The 22,916-nt window shown below is 49.2% G+C and overlaps 1 protein-coding gene across 1 annotated transcript in view; it reads right to left on the bottom strand.

The window, feature by feature from the left end:
- TLN2 (talin 2) overlaps positions 1-22,916 on the bottom strand; it is a 408,095-nt gene that overhangs the window by 31,649 nt on the left and 353,530 nt on the right. The window contains exons 45-51 of the mRNA XM_081831869.1: positions 21,675-21,821; positions 15,461-15,627; positions 14,366-14,549; positions 11,205-11,330; positions 10,885-11,001; positions 8,428-8,613; positions 4,531-4,638 (exon numbers count right to left, since the gene is read on the bottom strand). Of these exons, the coding sequence (XP_081687995.1) occupies positions 4,531-4,638; positions 8,428-8,613; positions 10,885-11,001; positions 11,205-11,330; positions 14,366-14,549; positions 15,461-15,627; positions 21,675-21,821 (1,035 nt within the window). The remainder of the gene's footprint in view (positions 1-4,530; positions 4,639-8,427; positions 8,614-10,884; positions 11,002-11,204; positions 11,331-14,365; positions 14,550-15,460; positions 15,628-21,674; positions 21,822-22,916) is intronic.

Raw genomic sequence — 22,916 nt, 5'->3', positions numbered from 1 at the left:
GCTCTGGGCGCCTGGGTGGCTCAGTTGGTTAAGCGACTGCCTTCGGCTCAGGTCATGATCCTGGAGTCCCGGGATCGAGTCCCGCATCGGGCTCCCTGCTCGGCAGGGAGTCTGCTTCTCCCTCTGACCCTCCCCTCTCTCATGTGCTCTCTCTCATTCTCTCTCTCTCAAATAAATAAATAAAATCTTTAAAAAAAAAAAGAATCTTTGGCTCTAAGATATTTAACCTGAACAAAGCGAAAGCATCATAATCTCCCCCACATTTTGATGTGCCTAAATTTAAGAAAAGCAGCTCACTAAAGAAGATCCCTGAACCTCCTGGTACTGCCTGAAAGTGACCTCAATTTATTTCTGTAAAGTTGCTGGACACCGTCTCCAAGCCTTAGTTTCTACCTTTTCTCTTTCTCCTTTTGTAAGAATCAGACAATGATCTAGCCTTTCTTCAGCTTCCAGGAATCTTACTAGTTCTCTTTGATCAATTAAAACAAGAGGTCACCTTTACAAGAGATCCAAGAGGACTATCCTAAGATATCGCGTTACACTTTCGATTTAGGTTGACTTTCTTTGTAGAATGGAGATGCTGTAGCCATCCTATTACTCATGGTCCTCCCACGAAGATGAGAGCATGAAGAGGCGAACAGGATGGGGCGTGCATGTGTGTGTGTGTGTGTGTGTGTGTGTGTGTGTGTGTGAAAATCACTAGTTTAACTGCTTCTTTATTCATCACCCTCAAATAGTTCATCTCAGCATCTGAAATGAACGTGAGTTTCCCTGTTTGTGCGTCTCCGTTTTCCCTATTTCTTGCTGGGTTCTCCACCAGCGCTGGCCTCTGCAGTCTTGTGGCTCCTGGGCATACAATCTTCCTTACTCTTGGCCTCATGTTAGCCCAGATTTCTTCCCAGTCTGCCTGGGAGGAAGAATTAGGGCTAACAATGTGAGACATGACCTTATTCTCAGCTGTAGGCTCAAGAAAACCAAAACTGTCCACAGCGTGGGTGCAAGAATACCATCACAGGGCTTCTGCAATTTTCAGTTACGAACTTGTGTTTTTCCTATAGTTATGATAATCCCCTGGAAAGGCTTGCTTTCTTGTTGTATTTTTCTTAGAAAATAACCTCCAAAGAGTACAACTAGCTTTTTAAAAGAGACAAAAATAAGTATGTGAACAAATAAATGTATGATGTTAATTCATTCGTATTTCCCTGGAAGTCAGAACCATCAGCACATGTCATCGAGGGACAAAAACATCCTTGCAAAAGATGAGACAAATCCTGCATGTTTTGTGAAATTTTCAGTGCCATTCAGCTTCTCTTCTATTCATGATTTCATTTTGGCTCTAGCTACCTTCATACCATGTACCTCAAAACGGCTATGGGGAAACAGGACATTTCTCTTTCTACCAGGGTCACAATGATGATGACTGTATAGAAAGATGAAAAGAAACTCAGATGACAGGCTTTTAACAGACACATCCACCATCCAAGTTTACAACAAATAAGGCTTAAAAGTCCTGTTTCTCTAATAAATACAAGGAAAAATACATAATAGAAAACCAATCAACTAATATGAGCAGCCACCAGGGAATAACATCTGCTATAAAGTTCTTGGCAGGCCCAGAAAAAGAAGGGAGTGGTTGCTCCTCGTCTTGCCAACCTCTGGCCCCCGCAGTTAAACCTCCCCAATCACACGCGATGTGGAGCTTCCATGCAGCGAGTGTCCTTTTTTCTGTTGGAGAAAAACCTGATGATGATCCTTAGGGCTGATGCCTGACATAGTAATTAAGTGGCCATAAAGCTGGGGTCTCTGAATGTGTGGACTGGGAACGGCTCCTACATCTTCCCTAATGTTCATGGAGGCACTGGATCCCTTGGCCTCTTCTTGGGCAAAGAGGCCAACCACATACCCACCCCTCCTGGAGCCCTGTCTTTTCCTCGCCCAAACAAGGTGCATATGGAGAGGAGAGGTCGGGGGAGAGGAAGTGCTTTGGTGGATGTGGCACCTGGTTCTCAGATAGTGGCAAAGGGTCTAAAGTTGGCTTGAGGTCGTGGAGAGGACCCCGTGAAGATTCCACTTTTCTTCCCCGCTGGGGAAACTTCTTGAACACTGGCCTCTGACCCTCCTCATGAGGGCAGAACTCCTCTCCCAGACAGAAGTTTTCTTGTTGCTGGAGAGTGAAATGAGAGATCTTCACTCCACTGAACACCCTAACGGCTGTTGCCTCCTTTTTATCCAGGTTTGTGGGTTTGCCAGATACACAGCTGGAGGTGGCCCTCTCTGCGGAGACACTCCTGTTAAATGGCTCAAGAGCCAACGTGGACAGCGCCATCCTGAGGGCTGCGTGGGCAGGGCCCGGACCTACAGGCTCCAGGTAAGTTAGCAACCCTGCACAGATCCAGACACAGAAGCTGGAAGAAATACTGTTCACCCCAGAAATGGAGCTGGGGGAAAGGGGTAAAACGAGGACCCCTCATTTGAATGAATAAGAAAATTCCAGTATCACTTCCCTTCCAACAAACGAATAAGAAAAAAGGGCGAGAGACAGAAAGCAAGACGGGAAATGTGCATCGTGTGGGCAGATTTCAATGAAGTGTGTGCAGCAAATTGAGCGCAGCCACAGAGCCCCGGGCTCCCGACACCCTCACTGATTCCTTACACTGTTTAACATCTGAGGAAACTCAAGTCCGGATCAGACAGGGGTCACGTGGCTACTTATGTGGCAGAGTTGGGATCTGGACACACAGCTTCTAAACCTAAGCCTACCACTGTTTCTGCTGTAATTTCTAATTTTCAGATAGAACAAGGTTCTAAGTGACTAAGACTACTGTCCCACCAAGAAAGAAAAAACACCTTTTGGAGGCCTTGTTGGCTTCATTTTCCTGCTAAGCATGCTCACAGACTGAACACTTGAACTATGTTCTAACACAGAAAGTGGGTTTGGCTGGAGAGGCTCATGCCCGTGAATGCTGACCAGCTAAGATGTTCTTTTCCAGGTTCTCATGCAATACACTGCTTTCTGTTCACAAGAGTTCAGGCTTGGGAACTCAGTGTTAGTAACCACAGACTGCCTCCTCTCACAGAAGATACACTTTCACATGGACCATGCTTAACCTGGGTGAAGAATAAAAGTACTGCTCCCTAGGAGACCTAAAATGCTTCATATCAGAAGGTAATTTAATTAAAAAATTTTTTTTTATTTAAATTCAATTTAGTTAACATATAGTGTCTTATTAGTTTAAGGGGAAAAATTTAGTGATTCATCAGTTGCATACAACACCCAGGGCTCATCACATCAAGTGCCCTCCTTAAAGTCCATCACCCAGTTACCCCATCCCCCCAGCCACCTCCTCTCCAGCAACCCTCAGGTTGTTCCCTATAGTTAAGAGTCTTTCATGGTTTGCCTCCCTCTCTGTTTTTGTCCTATTTTATTTTTCCTTCCCTTCAAAGGTAATTTAATTTTAAGGTGGCAGTGAAATGCTAGAATGAACACAGGGCTGGAGATAGTAAGAACTGGGATTTGGTCCCAGGTCTGTCCTAGTAGCTGGGTGACCTCCACCAAGGGGTCACACTTCTCTGGATACTTCCTTTGCCCTGCTAGCCTCGCGTGGTAGTGCAAGGACAAAATGAAAAACTTCAGTGCCCCACAGATGAAAGGCTTATGGTTCTCTGTGGCCTGTTGAATTTTTTTTTTTTTTTTTTTAAATAGGTTTGGGAAGAACAAACAGTGATGGAATGTGGGACATCATCAATTCTCTTCTGGGGTTGTCTCTGACTCCTGGACAAATTCTCTTAGGGCCTACCCCAGACCTCCCATGTTCTAAATGCAGTTTCCGGGACTCGACAGAGCTAGACATACAGCAAATATATTTTTCGGATGTGCACGTTTTGGCCCTTAGGACTGCAGGGAGCCAAGCCACCCTAAGAACTGGGATTGTCAGTGCAAGCCTGAGGCTCCTGGGTGGACAGTGCCCGTAGCCATGACCACTCACCCCCCACTGGCATCCTCCCTATCAGCCTTCCTTCCCAGCTCCATGTGGGCATTTCCAGACATCAGAGGAAGGGAAGCATTCTTAGTGTGGCCTAAGGTATTCATTCAAGGACTGGAGGAAGTCACAAGAGGCTGGTAGGTCACCTGCAGCACTGGTGATGTTTTTCCTTATCATGGAGCCCGGTGTGGCTCCTTCTGGAGCCTTCCCTGTCCTCGGAGGATGGACTGGGCTCTTCCTAACAGGACCTGCCAACACTGTTTCTTTGGTGGCTTTGCCTGTCCCACCCTCTTGCATGCTATTCTTGCCTCTTTGGTGTAAAGAGAGAGCTTGGCTCTCCTGGATGCTAACTACAACTTCTTCTAGACCCTTCTTTTATCTCAGTGTGCTGGAGTAGTGCGATGCTGGACACTTTCCAGCTCAGTCCAGCCCCAGACTCATAAGGGGAGCCTGCACAGTGCTCTATGAGGTATTTTCCCGAGGAAAGCATGGGCTGCATCTGACTTAGCTCTTCCCCAGCCCTGGCCCGGCCGATGCCCCTCCTCACCACCAAGACGTGCTCGAGAAGGTCCAGGTAGCCGAGGGTGCACTCTGTCCCATACCGCAAGGCTCTGGTGCGCACCTCCTCGCTGACATCAGGGTGGAAGGATGCTTGCTGGAGAGAGAAAGGAACATTGACATCTTAAGACAGGAAGAGCCAGTTGGTGAATGGGCCAAGGGGTGAGGGGGGTCAACTGCCCAGTAGCACAGAGCAGCCCTGCACCCATAGGTATGAGACCTCAATTCTGGAATTCCCTCTGCCTCGCCCTCAGAAACCTTTCCTGACTCCCTGGATAGAGGAGGTGGCCCTCCTCCATGTTCTCCTCCACAGTAAGTTCTCAGACAATGGTTTGTGTCTTGCCTTTTTTAGTGCCCTGGAGCCAGACAAAAGCACAGGAATCAGGTCCCCTTTTCTTCCTTTCTCCCTGCCCCCTTTTACTGAAATGTAAGAAATTCCACATGCACTAAAAAGTTCAGGAAAGATTCATGATTAAGGCTCACAGCAGGAGATCTACTGTTCTGGGGTCTGCCTGCCTTTCTCCAGCAGCCTAAGGGGTCCCAGAGCCCCTCTCTGTCCACAGGCTGATCACACTCAGGTCCTCACTCTGTGGCCTGACCTGCCCTCACAGTGTCTCCCACCCGGGGCCCTCTGGCTCCTGGGAAACTTTAGACAGTAAGCTCCCCACTGCCCTCAGAGGGGCCAGAACTAACTCACCTCACATTATACATGGTGAGATAACCAAACAAGGTCATATGGTTAATACAGCATCCTGTGTTTTTTTTTGCACTTGTGACCTGTCAGTTTCATTCATTCCTGATATACCGGATGGCACACCCATTCACAGGGTTACCAGATTAATTACAGTTAACCCAGTTACATCTGAATTTTTAATAAACAATACAAAATTTTTAATATAAGTTTGAGAAACCCAATTTTTTATTTGCTAAATCGGGCAACCCTTCCCAGCCTTTCTTCGGAAAGAAATTGGAGCTTACCAGAACATATAAAAGAGAAAACTGCAAATAAATCACAAATCAGCACACATATGAATCACACATTAGGATAAAAAGTCAAAGTGGAGGGGATTAGTGACTAGCCTTCCTGTCTGTTCCACTCACGAGGATTGGGGAGTGCTGGTGGGAACTCCTGTGGGCTCACCCCTCACCTGCTCCCCCAACACATCCCAGAAGGGGTGGGGATCATCTGAGTGGCCATCATCTATCCTTTCTGAGCTCAGTGTTGCCCATCTGAGGACTGATGGGCACGCCTATAACCACAACCGTGTTTTACTCGTTCTTGCTCCCCTTTGTCTCCAAGTGTGAGGACGGAGCCCATGTCTGGGGGAAGACACAGGCTATGATGCTACCAAATGTCACTTCTAGTGGGCAGCATGGAAGACCCCCATTTAGACTTGTGTGGGGACTGAGGGTGGGCGCTCTTGCCCACCGCTGGCGGCTTTAACTTCACAGAACTCTTTGGCAGAGCCATCTGGCAAGAATCAAAATGTCCTACCATCTGACTAATTCTACTCCTGGGAGTCCTGCCTAAGGAAATTATCCAAAGCACAGAAAAAACAGGTATGCCCAAAGATGTTCATGGCAGTAGAGTTTAAAGTACAGATAAAAAATGCAGACAACCTAAATATCTGATAATAGGGTAAGATTATACTCATTCACAGAGTATTAGTGGTCATTAAGGACTCTGTTATAATAACTCATCCCAACATAGAAACAGCCATATGACATCAGTTGTAACAGTTGATTGTACTGTATCTAATGCAGACATACATAGGCACACAAAAGTAAGACCAAGAAACAGACAGGAGAATGAATTTAGGGTGTAGGGAAGCCCTTTCTCCACCTGAGGAATTAATGCAATCCTCTGAAAATGAGCCAGTAGGTAACTTACTGCACTTCCATTTTTGGCCTAGCCACCCTGCTCAGCCCCAAAGGCAGTGCTCCAACAGGGCAACTTGGCCCTCTGCCTGGATCTAAGGGTTTCTTTTCGATCCACCACTCAATACCCTTGGTTTTCTATATATTCCTTTCTGGCAAGCTGCCTCATTTCTTTCTGCAAAAGGAAGGGGACCGAAGGAAATGCCAATGTCAGTAAGTCGGCTGAGTAAGTCCTATCCTAACAGCAGTCTCAGGGCTCAGCACTGACTCTTGTCATCCAAGTCTGGCTTTGAGGTATGAAGCTCTGGCTGTTATTTTGTCCTGCCAAGTCAGGATGGCCTGATCTGGGGGCAGGACAAGAGAGAGGAGCAGACGCTGGGCAAATGGCGCCTGTACCTGGATCCTTGCCCTCCTCCCCTGAGAATGGGGCTATGTGCATTACAAACAGACTTGAAAATCTGAGCTACCTTCCAGTCTCACCTTAATCCATTTAATTTCCCCTTTTTGTTTCATGTCTGTAACATGGAGACAAAGCACCAGTCACTCATCAACCTCAGTGTCCTTAAGCATTAATGGCTGGGAGGCCATGGGCAGCAGAAACAGGCGGGCCATGGAACCAGAGGACCTGGTTTCAGTTCTAGTTCTGAGAGTAAAGAGCTGTGTGACCATGGTCATGCCATGTAATCTCGCCAAGCCTGTTTCATCATCCATCAAATCACTCCCCTTGCCCTTCCCATCCAGGATCAAAAGACAGAATCTGCAGGAGAGCCTTCCACAACGGTGAGGCGCCCTGCATGCACACCATGGTGGCATTCAGGCCTATCCTGCTAGGTAAGTATTATTCTCTGACAGAGGCGGTAACCCCTCTGGGAGTTGTCACTTCTGAGAGGGCAGATCCCAACTGCAATCCTAATTGCAAATACCCGTGGCCTCAGGAGGGTCTAAACTCCCTGGCCCAGCACACGTGGCCCCCCATGAAAGCATCCCTCCCACCTTGCCACCCTCTTCCCCTTTCCCCAGCCCCCCCACGCTCTGCCCTCACACGCCCATCCCTTCAGGCCAGCTGCCGCACCCTCCCACTACCCAGTTACCTCGAACCCATCCTATTTGCCCTGAGGATCCCCTGAGAGGCCATCAGTTGGACCTTGCACGAGCTCTCCCACACAACTGATTTCACCACTAAGAATGGCCCCGTCTCCTCAGACCCCAGCTGCTTCTGTAACTTCTGTGACTTATCCCCACCTGCTCACCATGGTCGGGGGTTATCAATCCATCACTGAGCGGAAGCCAGAGTCCTTGGGACATGGCTGTCCCCAGAAGGGTGAAGGTCTGGGGTGGGGTGCTCAGTGGGGGTGGGGGGCTCTTACAGCTCACTTTCCTTAGAGATAGAGAAATAAAGCTTCTAAAACTCAGGTCCCACCAGCTCCCTCACCATGGTTGGGCTCAGGACAGCCACCCCGCTTGTCTAGCCAAGGATCAGAGGAGTTTCTGCAAAACATCTAGGCACAGAGAGGAAGAAGGCAGTTTCCCAAGGTTCTGTTTTGTTCCTCCGACTCACGTCCTCACCCAGTTACAGCAGCACCCCTCCTAGCACAGAATGCTGACCTACGGAGGCAGGAAAGGGGTCGGGCAGAAGCGGGATGCAATTTTCGTTCAGAGGGCCAGGAACAAAATGCCACAGGCCCTCTGCCTCTGTCAGAGTGGCCTCCCCTACGCCCTTGCTAAGAAGGAATCTGCCTACTCAGGAAGAGGAAACATGGGAGGGATAGTCAGCAGACCAGCGCCATCCCCTCTCAAACCTAAAACTATCCTCGAGAGTCACCCCCCCGCCCCCGCCCCTGCTGGGCAGATGTGTGCACACCTCCAGCACGCGTCTACTTGCCGAGCGTAAGGTACCGAGCTGCTCCCTTCTCCATGTGGCCGGCCCCTCCCTTTCTCCAGGCTAACCCAAAAACTCAGTCACGACCGAGCATTACCGATCCGCCCAAAACAACGCCAAGGCCTTTACCTTACAAGCCGTCAGCATATCGGACACGGCTTTCCGGCTCAGGTTGGCGGTGGCGATCACGTCCTCCTGTCTGCAAGAGTTCCCTGCGGCCACGGCTTTGGCTGTCGCCATGGTGATGCCTTTCGTCATCCTTATCGATTCTTCAGGTGATGAGGTCTTTTCAGGTACCTCTTTGGACTGGAACACCTGGAAGTTAAGAAATACAACAGGTGAAAAAAAAAACAACAACAACCACCAAAAAAAGGCAGGACAAAAATAATTTATTCTTTTCCGATTGGGCTACTGCTCACTGTCTGAGAACGGCGCGAGCCACAGGAAGAAACCGTCAAATGGCAGGAAATTAGAAATTTAATTTGAGTAATATTATTCTTGCTTTCAAGAATCTAGCACAGATCAGCCTTGCACACCTGTACTCAAGGACTCATGGTCACAAGACAATGAGGGTGAGGGAGACACGTCTACAGCATTAACGCGTTCGTCTGCACAGAGAGACACCGGGTACTTGTAAACTCTCCTGGGGCAGGCGGTCGTGTGGCTTCCCCGTTCTTGACCCTCCCCACCAGTGCTTCAGCAGCTCCCAGAAACTCCGCAGTTCTGATGCCAGTTCCTGCACGGGATGGACCCTGGATACATCCCTGTGGACTCACCTCTCTCTCTTTAAGAGGGTGTGGGGCTGAGGGAAATGGAGCGTTCGGTTTCTTCTATTCTTAGTCTGTCTTACAAATATAACTGCATAATTGTGTGGAGGCGTTCATGTCGAATGCGCCACAGTGACACTGTGAATTATTTAAAACTACACACACACACACACACACATACACACACACACACCCCTCTAGAGAAGCTGAAATAATTTAACCATGGTAAGTGAATATCTCACTTTAAAATTCCACCTGTCAATCAAGGCAGCCATTTCTGCTTCAAGCCCATCTGTCTTGTCTCTCTAACACGAGTGACTGGTGCCAGGGCTGTATGTTCAATGTGCAGCTGTCCCCCCACAAGGAGGACTCCTGGACCGGCTGGGGGCCACTCTGTCTTCAGCCCTAGGCAACCACCTTTCAGTCAGGTAGTTTCTCCTGGGGCAAAGGGGAGAACCCAAGCCAGCATCCCTGCCATGGGTTAAGCAGCATCAAACATGACCACCCCCCTAGAAATGGGCAGCTACAGTTAAGCTGAATGCTTAGTGGAATGGATACCACGTGTATGGAGCCCTTCACAATAATGTGGCCCATGTGGCCCATGTTCCTTTGGAAACTTCCTATGTCCACAGAAACACACAACCCGAGTCAATGCCAGACCACACTGGTACACGGAGGTTGACCATGTGTAACTTTCCAGGAGAGCTCTGAATTTCCAATCTCCTCTACTGCCACCACTAGCCCCATCCAGACCTCCCAGAATGTGGGGCCAGACTTTCGATAGGAAACATCTAGCCAATGTAGGCAGGTAAGCGTCAGGCAGCAGGGCTTAAAGACACAGCCTACAACTTTTAGTTTCTTCTTTGTGTGAGAACCAAGTATAACACCGACCAAGACTGGTTTCATTAAAAACAGGACAAGAGAACCCAAGGCTCCATCACCAAACCCCAAAAGAACTGCTGGTTTCTATTGCTGATCCACAGGGGCTTTCAGCCTTCCTAGGTGACCCTCTATAGATGCAGAATGACTGGCAGCAAAGGCAGGACCCCCACTCCCCGCCCCGAAAGAGAACTTGAATCTATGATCAGACCTCCTCCGAGAAAGAAATCTTCGTTTGAAACCACTCATTTTCAGCATATTTTTATTTCTAGGGATTAGGATCAGTCAATCCATAACCATCACGGGATCAAAAGAACAGGGACAGTATCCAGATCACAGGCACCAGGACACCCTCACTCTACGACGCTGGAACAAGGCAAGACAGAACACATGGGCAATCTTTCTGAGATCACAAGGATCGCCAACAGAAGGAGGCTGAATTTTAACGGGAAGTGTCTCAGGTAAAGGCATCCAGGTTTCTCTGCTAGGGAACCTCAAACACCAGAATCTGTACGTGTGCAGCGATGTGAGCTGTTGCTGACAACAATGGGAATCAAGAGGTGCTGTGTGTCGCTCTGTGCTGCAGACACACCATTTAAGTTCAAGGTGAGAGCAAACAGTCACACGGAGTTTTCCCTTCGCCAGGAATCTTCTGTAATGCTTTTGTTTCATGCTCCGATCTTAGTGGAATTAAACCTGAATAGTCCTACATGATACATTTTAATTAATTTCTTAATTCCAAATCAATTGTAGCCAAACTCTGATACGGTCAGTTATGCACGGGGCCTCAAGGATACAAAGTTACCAGCAGGTAGGTGAGCGGGCCGCCCTAGCTCAGGCACTCTAGGTAAAACCTCTTTCTGCTACAGATCTCAGAGAAGTGTTTTGGGGTCAGCTCTTGCACAGGGGTGCCCGAGGGAGGTGACTGCTGGCTCCTTACCGTGAGCTCCTGTTTCATGTACTCAATTGTGGCCTCAAGCGCCCGTGTGCCCCGGGTGGCCTCGTCCTCCACCGCCTTTACAGTCTTGAGGAGGGAGGTGACATTGGTCACCATCACCTGCACAGGAAGGAGAGGCCGAGAGAAAGTGAGGAGCACACTGAGGTCCACTTCCCGCTCCTTTTAGTTCCAGATCTGATGCCATGAGCAAAACCACTGTGAAGTGAGGAAGGAGCTCAGATGCATACGCTCCCATTATTCTTGTTTCTCTCACTATACAACTCTCCCTCCACACCTGCCCCTGACTTGGGGCCCCACTCTACCTTGGCAGCCCCCTTGAGCTGGTACATGGAGGGGTCATCAGCAGGCTTGCTGGCAGCTCCCTTGGTGGCGCCGATCAGATCTGAAAGGGCCTTGGCCACGTCTTTGATGGCATTGATCAACACCACCTGAAAGAAAGCAGAGAGCCCAGGTTAGTAGCCCCAGCAGTCACCTGCTGGTCTCACCAAGAGCACACAGCCTGGGGGCCAGGTGCAGGCATCTGGGAGGCAGGTCTCTATCTCTGCAGCTCTCAAGCCTGCAGCAAGGCAGATTCTCCAGGAGCCACCCCTGAAGATGCTGATGCAGGAGTTTCCCCAACGGACACTGACGCTGAGCCAGAATACACAACCCATGTATGCTCAGCATGTTCAAACACCTCCTGGCTGGCAGCTCTGATGACAAGTCACCTAGGAAAGGATGCAGGCAGCGAAGCAGACCTCTGAGAGCCAACACCACTCACAGGCACCCTGAACTGGTAACCAAAACCATGGAGAACCAAACGCTAGCCTTACACCCTGGCCTGCAAGCCCTCTGCAGCAGCCCGCCGGCATCTCCGGCTTTGGTTCCTAGGATTCTGTGACCTACTTAACATGCGACAGGCAGATGGGTCTGTCTTTCTTCCCCAAGGCAAATCCCACTCATTCCTACTTCAGGGACTCTGCTCTTGTTCCTCTCTCTGCCTGGAACCTGGCTCTTCTCATCAGTCAGGTCTCAGCTCACATGTCAGGCCCTCAGAGACATTTCCCGACCACCCCCAACCTGAAATTCCATCAGCGTGTCCTGTTTTCTTTATAGCACTTATGTATGTGGAACTACGGTCTTCTTCCCCGAAGTGGAGGTAAGCTCGAGGACAGCCAGCCTGCACTTCTGCCTGTTGTGTTTTGCACTCAGAACAGGGTCTGGCACGTCACGGGCTCTCAGGAAATACTCACGGAATGACCGAATGGTCAGGTACACACCCTAATAACACTGGAAAGAATACGGTATCTCCATTCTTATCATTGAGCAGAGACCACAGGCCATCTTTCCAGGTGCTGGACCTGGGGTCTGAAGCCCCAGCCATACTTCAGAATGACATGACAAGACCTGCCTTACATTTAAGTCGTAACTCCTACTTTGGTAACAGCGACAGTTTCCCTTTACTGAGCGCAGCGTTCCAGGTGCTGAGCCACGCATGCCACCCATGACCTTGCTTCATCCTTGCCACTGCCATTCCAAGTGGTAACTACGATGCTCCTGTCCACACCCCCAGGGCCTGGGATTCACACGCTAGTCAGTGTGATCCCAAGGGTCGTGGTCTTAACCTTCACACTCGCTTACGCTCTAGGGCTCTGGCTCCTCACATACAAATGGCATTAGCAGCACCAGCCCTGTCTCACTGCAGGGCTGCGAGGGTGACCACATAACGTACATGAAAACCCATCAGAAACTCGTGTCCCTGATGGCTAAGAGCACAGTGACACTTCGCCTCTGCTCCTCCCACCCTCTCCAGCTCTGTCCTGTGCCTTCTCACCCCCAGGGTGCAGGGAACCTCTGAAACCACAGGGCAGGTCAGGGCGTGACGGGGCTCTTGAGGAAGGGCCGACGGGTAAGGACCTCACACTGCCTGCTTCCGGCCATCACAGCAGCGAGTGGAGAGCAAGGGACAGCAAGCAGAGGTTGCTGCCAACACCCAGCGTGCACGGTCCCGTCCCTGGTCACTAGGAACTGGCTGGCGAGTAGGCACATTTTTGTGAGGGGTATTTTCCACTAGAAGTCTCCTAGAAGCTCTAGTGGACATCTAGACCATTTGGGCGTCGAGACTCTAAACAATTTGATACACTTCTCTGTGTTCAAAGATTTAAACCCTCCTCGGCCTGTTCACTTTTCCTCAAGTGGCGCCAGGTTCAGAGAGAGTGGATTCCAACCCCACTGAGCGCTTTCAAGCTTTGCCTTCCTCCATGGGGGTAAGAACAATACCACAGGCAGGGATTTGTGTGAATGCTTCGAATTCCAGAGGGCAGCCAATCTGAGCTTGGATGTTATCAGAGAGAAATCGGGCAGGAGGAGTAAAATGGCCACACGTGGAATGTTTCCTCACGGAGCTCTGCTCCACTGGAGGATGTCGGGCAGAGGAGGGTCATGGCCACACGGGAGCAAAGCTGGTGGCCTTGTGTGAACCACAACAGTAACTGTTGTCAGCCTGGGCACTGGATGGTAGGCAGCTTCCTATCCAGTTTCGTCCCCATGGGCCAGAGACGAGTTAATGGAGTGTGGTTTAAGCAGTAAAAACTGAGGTGTGTGCCATCTGACGGTGCTGGGATAGACAGAGCAAATGGGTTTTAGGTTCTGCCCTTGGGAATGAGGAGAGTCTGCTACTGGTGGCCCTGGCTGGCTCTGCGTTCAGTAACAGCTGAGTACGTATTTGTGCAACATCCACTGTGCTGTGCTGGGTGCTTAGCTTCCAGAGATCAATGAACTGTGGGTGCTGTCCCTGAGGAGCTGGGGGCCCAGGCTGAGGATGAAGGAGCAGGCAGGTAACATCAGTGACATGGTTAAATCCAAAGCAGAGTTATAGGAGCACAGAGTCCTACCCTAGCCCCAGCTCCTCTCTCCCCTCCCCCTCTCAAGTGCTGTCTATACACACTGGCTTCCTCTCTTTACCCTCACCCGGCCACTCCCCACCAAGAGCCCCCTGACAACTCAGCTGTGTCTCTGGTGGGTTGAAACACGCCCCCACTCTTAACATCAGGAGCCCTGGCTTTCCTCCTACCCGTTGCTGTTGCTTCTCCATCTCCCTAGGCATCTCTTTCTCCTTACTGTGGTCTTAAACAGTGGCTTCCTCAGCTCACTGTCTGTACGGCAACAACCCCTGAATCCATACCCCCATACCCGTGCAGGCTTACGCCCCCTCTCTAGTTCTACCTGTGTTCTCTCCAGCACTGAACTCACCTGAATTCACCTCCCCCCGGCCAAGCCCGCTCTCCCTCCGGAGCCACCGTCCACTCGCTGATCTCCCCTGTGACGTAGAGTCCCTCCTGGCCCGCTCCCTCGCTCTCATATCCAAATGCTCACTGTGCTCAACTGTTCACCAGTCATCTCTACCCCCAGAGCCGCGACCACCGTCTGCGCCACTCTCCCGCCAGACCCCAAACTGCGGATGCACCCCCACCCCCACCGGTACCTGTGTCTCGGGGTCATCAGAGCCCAGGCTGGCGGCCCCCAGCTTGACCACCTCAGCGAGCTGTGTGATGGTGGCTGCTGACGACTGCGCTGCCTGGGCCAGCTTGTCTGGCGTGGACGCAGCCCCCGACACCAGCAGCTTCGTGTCTTCCACCAAGGCCTTGGCTGTCTTCAGAATGTTCTCCCTGAGAAAGCGGGGAGAGGGACAAAGGGCAGAGCTTGGCTACTGGTAGTTAGGAAGCAAAGAAACCCTTCCGAAGGGATTTTTTGTTAAAGGGCTTTAAAGAACAGAGATGATGGATTTCCCCTTCCTTATCGGGGTGCTCACTGTCTTATGTAGGAAAACGGGAAGAGGAGAGTCAGCCCGGTATCCACAGAGTCGATTAATAGTAAACTTCAGTGAAAGATTCAGGCCCACCAGTTTGGCCCTCTTCCCCCAACCCTGTAGCTCAGTGAGAGGTCAGCTTCTTTCCTGTGGTTCCCCCTAAATACTTCACAGCTACAGGGAGCTGTAAGGTCATCAGAACCCACAGGGCTGCATCGTGGAGTGGGTGACAGCATTGGTAATCTCCTCCCTAGCCCAGTTCTGGGACTAAAGAGAGAGGAAGAAAGGTACTGGGCATGCGGCAAGGCTATGGGGGAGGACTCTCCAGTGGCAGATGGAGACCCCAGCACCAGCCTCCAGGAGCAGGGCCTGAGGAGCCAGCGTGGGACAGACAGCAGGCTCAGGGCCCCACTCTCCTTTATGTCACAGCTAAATGGGCCTGTCCTGGCCACTCCCACTCCCGCTGGGGCTGGGAGCAAATCAGAGGCATATCTCTCTAGCTTGGAAAGTAGAAGATCAAAAAGCTGTCCTCTGCCAGAGCAGGCTGGATTGAGGCTGCCAAAGGCACAAAGCTGGAACATGACTATGTGTTTACAGTTGGCAAATAGGGCTTGTTTTGATTATGTGGTTCACTTTCTCCCCTTGAGCATCTTATTGAAATCAAAATGCTTAACCGCATTTCTGGCTCCTGGGCAGAGTCTCCCAAGTCCATCAGGCCAGGCTAAATCTCTCCCCATCCAGGAGCCCCCAGGATGACCTCCACCCCCATACCTGTGGTCTGCAAAGGTCTCGTTGTTCTCTGAATTCAGGGTCCCCGCGGTCGCAAACATGATGGTGGTGTCCAGGTCGGCTATAATCCCAGACACAGCAGTGGCGGCTGTGATGCATGCCTGGGTCCCCTTGTTCCCAGCCTGCAGAGCTGACAGCACCAAGGACACCTGTAGGCAGACAGGGGATGTCAGGGTGAATGGGGAAATGGAGAAAATGTAACCCAAAGATTTTCAGGCTCAAGTATCACTGAAAAAAAAAAACCCCACTCAAAAAAGAGGAAAGAATGGAATTCTTCCAAACTCATTTATAAAGCCAAAATTACCCTGATACCAAAACCAGACAAGGGTGCCACAAGAAAAGAAAATTATAGGCCAACACGCCTGATGAACATAGTACAAAAATCCTCAACAAAATATTAGGGCACTGAATTCGACAATACATTAGAAGGATCATACACCATCATCAAGTGGGATTTACTCCAGGAATGCAAGGATGATTCAACACCCACAGATCAGCCAGTGTGATACACCAATAAAGGATAAAAATCTTATGATCATCTCAATAGATATAGAAAAAGCATTTGACAAAATTCAACACCCATTGATAATAAAAACTTTCAACAGAGTGGGTACGGAGGGAACGTATCTCAACATAATAAAGGCTACATATGACAAACCCACAGCTAACATCATACTCAATGGTGAAAAGCTCAAAGCTTTTCCTCTAAGATCAGGAATAAGACAAAGATTCCCCACCCTTGCCACTTTTATTCAACAGAGTATTGGAAGCCCTAGCCAAAGCAATCCAGCAATTAAAAGAAATAAAAGGCATCCAAATTGGAAAGGAAGAAGTAAAACCTCCACTATTTGCAGATGACATACAGTATACAGAAAACCCTAAAGACTCCATCAAAAACCGTCAGGCCCTAATCCATGAATTCAGTAGAGTTGAGGGATACAAAATCAACACACAGAAGTCTTTTGTGTTTCTATAAGCTAATACTGAACTATCAGAGAAATTAAAAAAATAATCCCATTTATACAACTGCATCAAAAAGAATAAAATACCTAGGAATACATTTAACCAAGGGGGTGAGAGACCTGTATATGGAAAACTACAAGACGTTAAAAAAAGAAGTTGAAGAAAACACAAATAAATGGAAAGATATTCCATGCTCACAGACTGGAAGAATCAATATTGTTAAGATGTCCATACTACCGATAGCTTTCTACAGATCCAACACAATCCCTATCAAAATTCCAATGACATTTTTCACAGAAATACAACAAACAATCCTAAAATTTCTATAGGACCACAAAAGATCCTGAGTAACCACAGCAATCTTGAGAAAGAACAAAGTTGGAGGTCTCATGCTCCCTGACTTAAAACTATATTACAAAGCTATAGGAATCAAAACAGTATGATACTGGCATAAAAAACATACGTGGATCAATGGAACAGAGAGCCCAGAAATAAACCCAAGCATATACAGTCAATTAATTTATGACAAAGGAGCCACAAACATACAATGGAGAAAGGACAGTCACTTGAACAAATGGTGTTGGGAAAATTGGACAGCTACATGCAAAAAAAAAAAAAAATGAAACTGGACCACTGCCTTACAGTATACACAAAAATTACAGTATATACAAAAAATAAACACAAAAACTTTAAAATGGATTAAAGACTTGAATGTAAGACCTGAAACCACAAAACTCCTAGAAGAAAACATAGGCAGTAACCTCCTTGACATAGGTCTTGGTGATGATTTTTAGAATCTGACACCCAAAACAAAAGCCAACAAAAGCAAGAATGAACAAGTGGGACTATGTGAAACTAAAAAGTTTCTGCACAACAAAGGAAACCATCAGCAAAATGAAAAAAGCAACTTACTGATTAAAGAAAATATTTGCAAATCATATATCTGCTAAGGGCTTAACATCGAAAATATATAAAGCATACATACAACTCAATGGCAAAAAAACAACCCAATTAAAAACGGGCAGAAGAGCTGAATAGACATTTTTTCCAAAGAAGACAAACAGATGGACAACAAGTACATGAAAAGATGCTCATTATCATTAAATATTAAGAAAATGCAAATCAAAACCACAGTGAGATATCATCTCACACCTGCTGGCATGGAGATCATCAAGACAAGCAACAACATGTATTGGCAAAGATGCAGGGAAAAGGGAACCTGGTGCCCTGTCGGTGGGAATGTAAATTGGCGCAGCCCCTGTGGAAACAATATGGGGGTTTCTCAAAAAACTACCAACAGAACTACCATAGGATCCAGCAAATGCAGGTCTGGATACTTACCTGAAGAAAACAAATTCTAACTCAAAAAGATATGTACCTCTACGTTCACTGCATCATTATTTACAACAGCTAATCTATGGAAGCAACCGAAATGTCCACAGATGGAAGAATGGGTAAAGAAAATATGGTATATGTTATCCAGTAGGATATTATTCAGCCATAAGAAGAATGAAATTTTGCCATTTGTGACAACATGGATAGACCTCGAGTTCATTTTGCTAAGTGAAGTCAGTCAGAGAAAGAAATGCCATATGATCTCTTTTATACGTGGAACCTAAAATAAAACAAAAAACCCAAGCTGGTAGATACGGAAAACAGACTGGTAGTTGCCAGAGGTGGGGGACGGGAGTTAGGAGAAATGGCTGAACTTTTTTGTTTGTTTGAATGCATCAGATAAAAATGAAAAACAAAACAAAACAAAGCCCAACCAACCAACCCTATAGCAAAAGGGAGCAGTTTTCTGGTGGGAGGGAAGGTGTGGGTTGAACAAACATGCTTCAAAGGCACAAACTTCCAGTTACAAAATAAGTTAAGTACTAGGGAGATAGTGTTCAACATGATGACTACAACTGACTGTCGTATATATTGCGCAGCAGTGTTAAGAGTAACTCTTAAGAGTTCTCATCACCAGAAACAAGTATATTTATTTTGTATCTACACGAGATGATGGATGTTAACCAAACTTATTGTGGTAATCACTTTATATATAATACATGAAAGACAAACCATCATGCTGTACACCCTCAACTTCTGCAGTACTGTGTATCAATTATATCTCAAAACCAGGGGAAAAAGTAAAAAACAAACAAGAACAGTGAATCTTCTCTCTGGGACTCAATGCAGCTGATGGGTTAACACATGTTTTGGTGTCAACATCTCAGGCTGAGTACCAGCATTATCATTTGCTGGCTAAACGACTTTGGGCAAGTGTTCAACCTTAGTTTCCTCATCTGTAAAATGGGGATATTATTTCTTGCCTATCAGGGTTGTTGGGAGGAACAAGGGGGTGGGGGATGCATATCTATTCTCTAGCATGGCACATAGTAAGTCATCAGTAGAGAGCAGATAATTTTAATAGGATTACGTTTCTGGGACCAGAGACAAATTCAGGCTCCTATGAAAGGTGTGGCCATTTCTGTCCCCTCTGATCAGGTTTTCTGTAGAACAGCCTTCTGCTAACACTCATCATTCCTGCCCTTGGCTGCCTCTGGATTTGAAATGCTTCAGGGTGGACCCCATTGTGGCTAGAGCCCAAAGCGTACCTGCATATGTCACCTCTCCACCCAAACGCTCCCTTGCGCTATCACCTGCCCCTAAGTAATAATTCCAGTGACCCGAGAGTCCAGCAAGTTGGCTCTGTTCACTCCAGTGACTTCATGCCAGAAACCCTTTGCTGCCACCCATCACCCCCTCCAGAACACCCCCCCCTGTTCCTAGAGACACTTTCCTACAACACGAAGCTAACTCCCCCACACCCTTGGGTACAATTCTCCCCTGCTGTCAAGGGAAGATGAGCTCCTTGCACAACCAGTTCAACTTTTCTGGCCTCCCACGACATTCTTGCCACATCAGCCTGCTCCTCACTTCCCCAAACATCCCCTGCCCCTCCTGCGGTGTATCTGCCCCCTGCCTGCAATGCCCCCTCCCTGTTCTCCAGCTACCAACCGGCTCATCCTGCAAAAGCCAGCTCAAAGTCCTCATCCAGAGCCATAGCTGTGCCTCCTGAGGATTCCACAGTTGCTGCTGTCCCTGCCCCCAGGACAGCCCATTTAGGACAGGTTAAAACAGCATGCATCTGGCGAGCAACTGGAGACTCTTGAGTCTGGAGACCATCTGGAGTTGTCCTATTCATCTCTATGTGCACACCCACCATCCTTGACCATGGCTGACCCAAAGAAGAGTCTGAAAATATTCTGTAAATGCATTGTTTAAAAACACACTGACCAGGACCGAGGAGTTACAGCATCAGTGAGGGGCAGAGAGTTTGTATGCTCTCTTCCTTCTGTGCTGCTCAGATCTGAGCAGAGGTGGTGGACACAGCCTAGCAGGCAGGGCGGGGGGCCCACTTCCTGAGCACCTGCCACGTCCCAAGACCAGCCCACAAGGATTGGTTTCTCTTCCTTATTTGCCTGATCCTCCCTCCTGGAGTTAAATGCTACTATGTCCCACCAGGAAAAGTCAGGATGGCACAGAGCTGGCCTGGGAATGAAGTATCCAGTTTCTGGAAAGAACTCCCAGAGGACAGGTGACAAAGGCCAAGACAAGGAATCCCAAGTCTGGGAGGGACGTTCTCAGCCAGACCGAAAGAGAGAGAGTCCAGAAACAGTGTCCTGCCTGCTACAAAAGGCGCACAAGTCAGCAGTTTATTGAGCGGCTACTAGTCCCTAGGGGATGAGGACACAAAGGTGAGCAAGTCAAGGGCTCACGGCTGGTGGGAAGTTACAGACACAACCAAGCCACGTGAGAAAGACACACCAGGTAGAGAGGGCAAGGCAGGAACATGGAGCAAGAAAGCACCGAAAAGGCTAGTTTAGTCTGAACAGCCGATTCCCTGCTTTTGAGCCTCCTCCAGGTGTCCTAAGGGACACCTCTGCTGGGAGAAGCAGAGACGGAGAACAGCTCTGCAAGGTCATGTTGCTTGGTCCCACTGGCCAACATCATGCAGCTTGGACACCCGCCTTCCCTCCTTCAGGTGCCAGTTCCAAGGTCTTCGACAGGGGAACTTGGCCAGAGTAACTTCGACAACAAGGAAGGGCTTTGAAAGGAGGGAGAATGCCTTCCTCCAGCTCAGAGATGGATTGCCTCATCCCGTGGAGTCCAAGGAGGCCTGGGCAGGCCTGTGGGCTGCAGGAGACGGCCAGACGTCGCTCGGCCTCGGCGCGGGGCCAGGTACAGAGTGGCCTCTGCAGCGGCAGCTGCCAGGTGAGGGGTCCCCCGCCCGCCCAAGTCCTGTTGCCAGCTTCTAAACAGGGCACAGCTCTATGTCCTGGGGACCCGAGTGAAGGGAGGGGAAAAGCCAGCAAAGCACCGATGCTTCAGCTTGCACCTTGAGTGGTCTGGAGGACAGCTGTCCTGAAAAAGGACTCGGAGAAACAAGCCAGGCAGGAGACGAGTATCCTGTGGGGGGTGTAAGGGAGCGCCGGGAATGAAGGGATGCTGAGGACGGGCTTTGTCCAGCAGGGAACCCTGTGGGAGAAGAGCGTCGGAGGACGGCTTACAGACAGCCACAGCCAGGATGTCGGCCACGGTGAACCGTGTGTTTGGCCCTGTGCCAAGCACTTCTACACACACCACCGCATTCCAGTTTCCTAACCCTACGGGCCCGGCATTGTCTTTCCCTGGGCTCATTCTGCAGGCTCGGGAGGGGGAGGTCACTTCGCTGAGACCCCAGAGCCCCACGCACTACGCTACGTATAGGATTCTCTCCACCTCCGACGGGCTCCTGCTCTCTCGACCACGGTGCTGGGCCACTTCGGGCGGGGTGCTCAACGCTTCCCCACTTCACGGTCTCTTCTGGGAGGAAAGAGGTCACACAAAGAGAGCTTTAGGTCCTTCCCAGGGCCCAGCACCTGGGAGCCTCCCGGAGAAGGAAGCCCAGGGGACGAGTGTCAAAAGGGGTTGCAGGGAGGGGCTCCTGGTGCTCATGTGACTTTGCTACGGTCTGTCCGGTCTGTCTGTAGGAAAGCCCATCAACAAAGTGCACCGCGGGGGCCCTGACTTTCGAGGGACAGTCCCTCTCAGTGTCTCAGGGCTATGAATCACCCCATCCCTGGGGAATCCCTGACTGGATCGTCTTTGGCTTAGCTTCCCGCTGATATCCCTGGTCACAGTGGGCCACCGAGGGCCAGTGTGGATTACTGTGGCTGCGTGGGGCCCGAGGGCTGCTCCTTACCTTCTCTGTGACTGCGCGGGCACACTCGATGAGCTCCCTCTTGGTGTAGCTGTCTGTGGGGCACACCTGGAGGGCCCCCGCCTTCTGCACCAGGAAGATGCAGCCATGGCCCAGGTCCTGCACGCGAGTGCGAATCTGGAAGCCGATCTGTGGAGGCAAGCCCGGGGTGGGGAAGGAGAGGCATGATGGATTCTGCCATCGAGGGCTCCCCTACGTGGAAAATTTCTTCTACATCCTATGGGAGCCTGGCTAGGAAAATTCCACTGCTGTTAGGAGTCTGTGCTTGGTGGAGTATGGAATTTGGTTGATTTTACTTCCCTTTTTAGAGCCTGTAAAATGCCCACAGTCCCCAGGAAGCAAGCCTGTGTCTCATCATCTTAGCCTAATGCCTTTCTGATATTTGTTACCTTTTCTGGTGTACTGTTTACTTGCATCCCTAGCCACCTGATGGAAATGTTAGTTAGAAGAACTCGGGGGTGGGGGGCGGTAATTATTAGTCATTCATGCATTTATTGAGCTCCTGCTGTGTGTCAGGGCCTCTCCTGAGAAGGGATTGCATTTACTTTCATTTATTCTGCACAGCAGCTCTAGAGAGTAATTATAAGTTCAAAATATATAGCTTTGGTAAGAAGCATAAAGCATTCAGGTTCCTGCAAAATTGGTATGTTTATAAGCAGAACACCCCCTTCCTCAGCTGTGTCCCGCGGTGAGAGCCACCTTGCTGGGCCCAGGCTTCCTTTCTATCCGGCCAGGTTGTGGTTTCCTTAAAAAGGTATATTTTTAGAGCCAAAGGCTCAGCAGGCACACATTCTTTTAATGACCCCTGACTTGTGTGATTATAAAAGGTACTTTGCCTAAAAGAACCCAAATGAGCTCCATGATGGACAGGCTGTCAGCTGTCTCTTTAAGGCCTAATAAATTCTACCTCCCAAAGTTTGCATTCCTCTGGCTGTTTCACATCAATTTTCATTTTGGTCTGATCAATACAGCTGCCATAAACAATCTGTCCTCCAGCCCAGGTAAGCAACGAAAAGCAAAATACCTTTTTTTTTTTTTTTTTTAAAGATTTTATTTATTTATTTGAGAGAGAGAGAATGAGAGACAGAGAGCACGAGAGGGAAGAGGGTCAGAGGGAGAAGCAGACCCCCTGCTGAGCAGGGAGCCCGATGCGGGACTCGATCCCGGGACTCCAGGATCATGACCTGAGCCGAAGGCAGTCGCTTAACCAACTGAGCCACCCAG

This window comes from Leptonychotes weddellii, chromosome 9 (assembly GCF_054177405.1).
Source record: "Leptonychotes weddellii isolate Sample4059 chromosome 9, ASM5417740v2, whole genome shotgun sequence".
Taxonomy (NCBI): Eukaryota; Metazoa; Chordata; class Mammalia; order Carnivora; family Phocidae; genus Leptonychotes; species Leptonychotes weddellii.
Note: the sequence above shows the minus strand (reverse complement) of the source record. Positions and strands in the feature narration are given on the sequence as shown.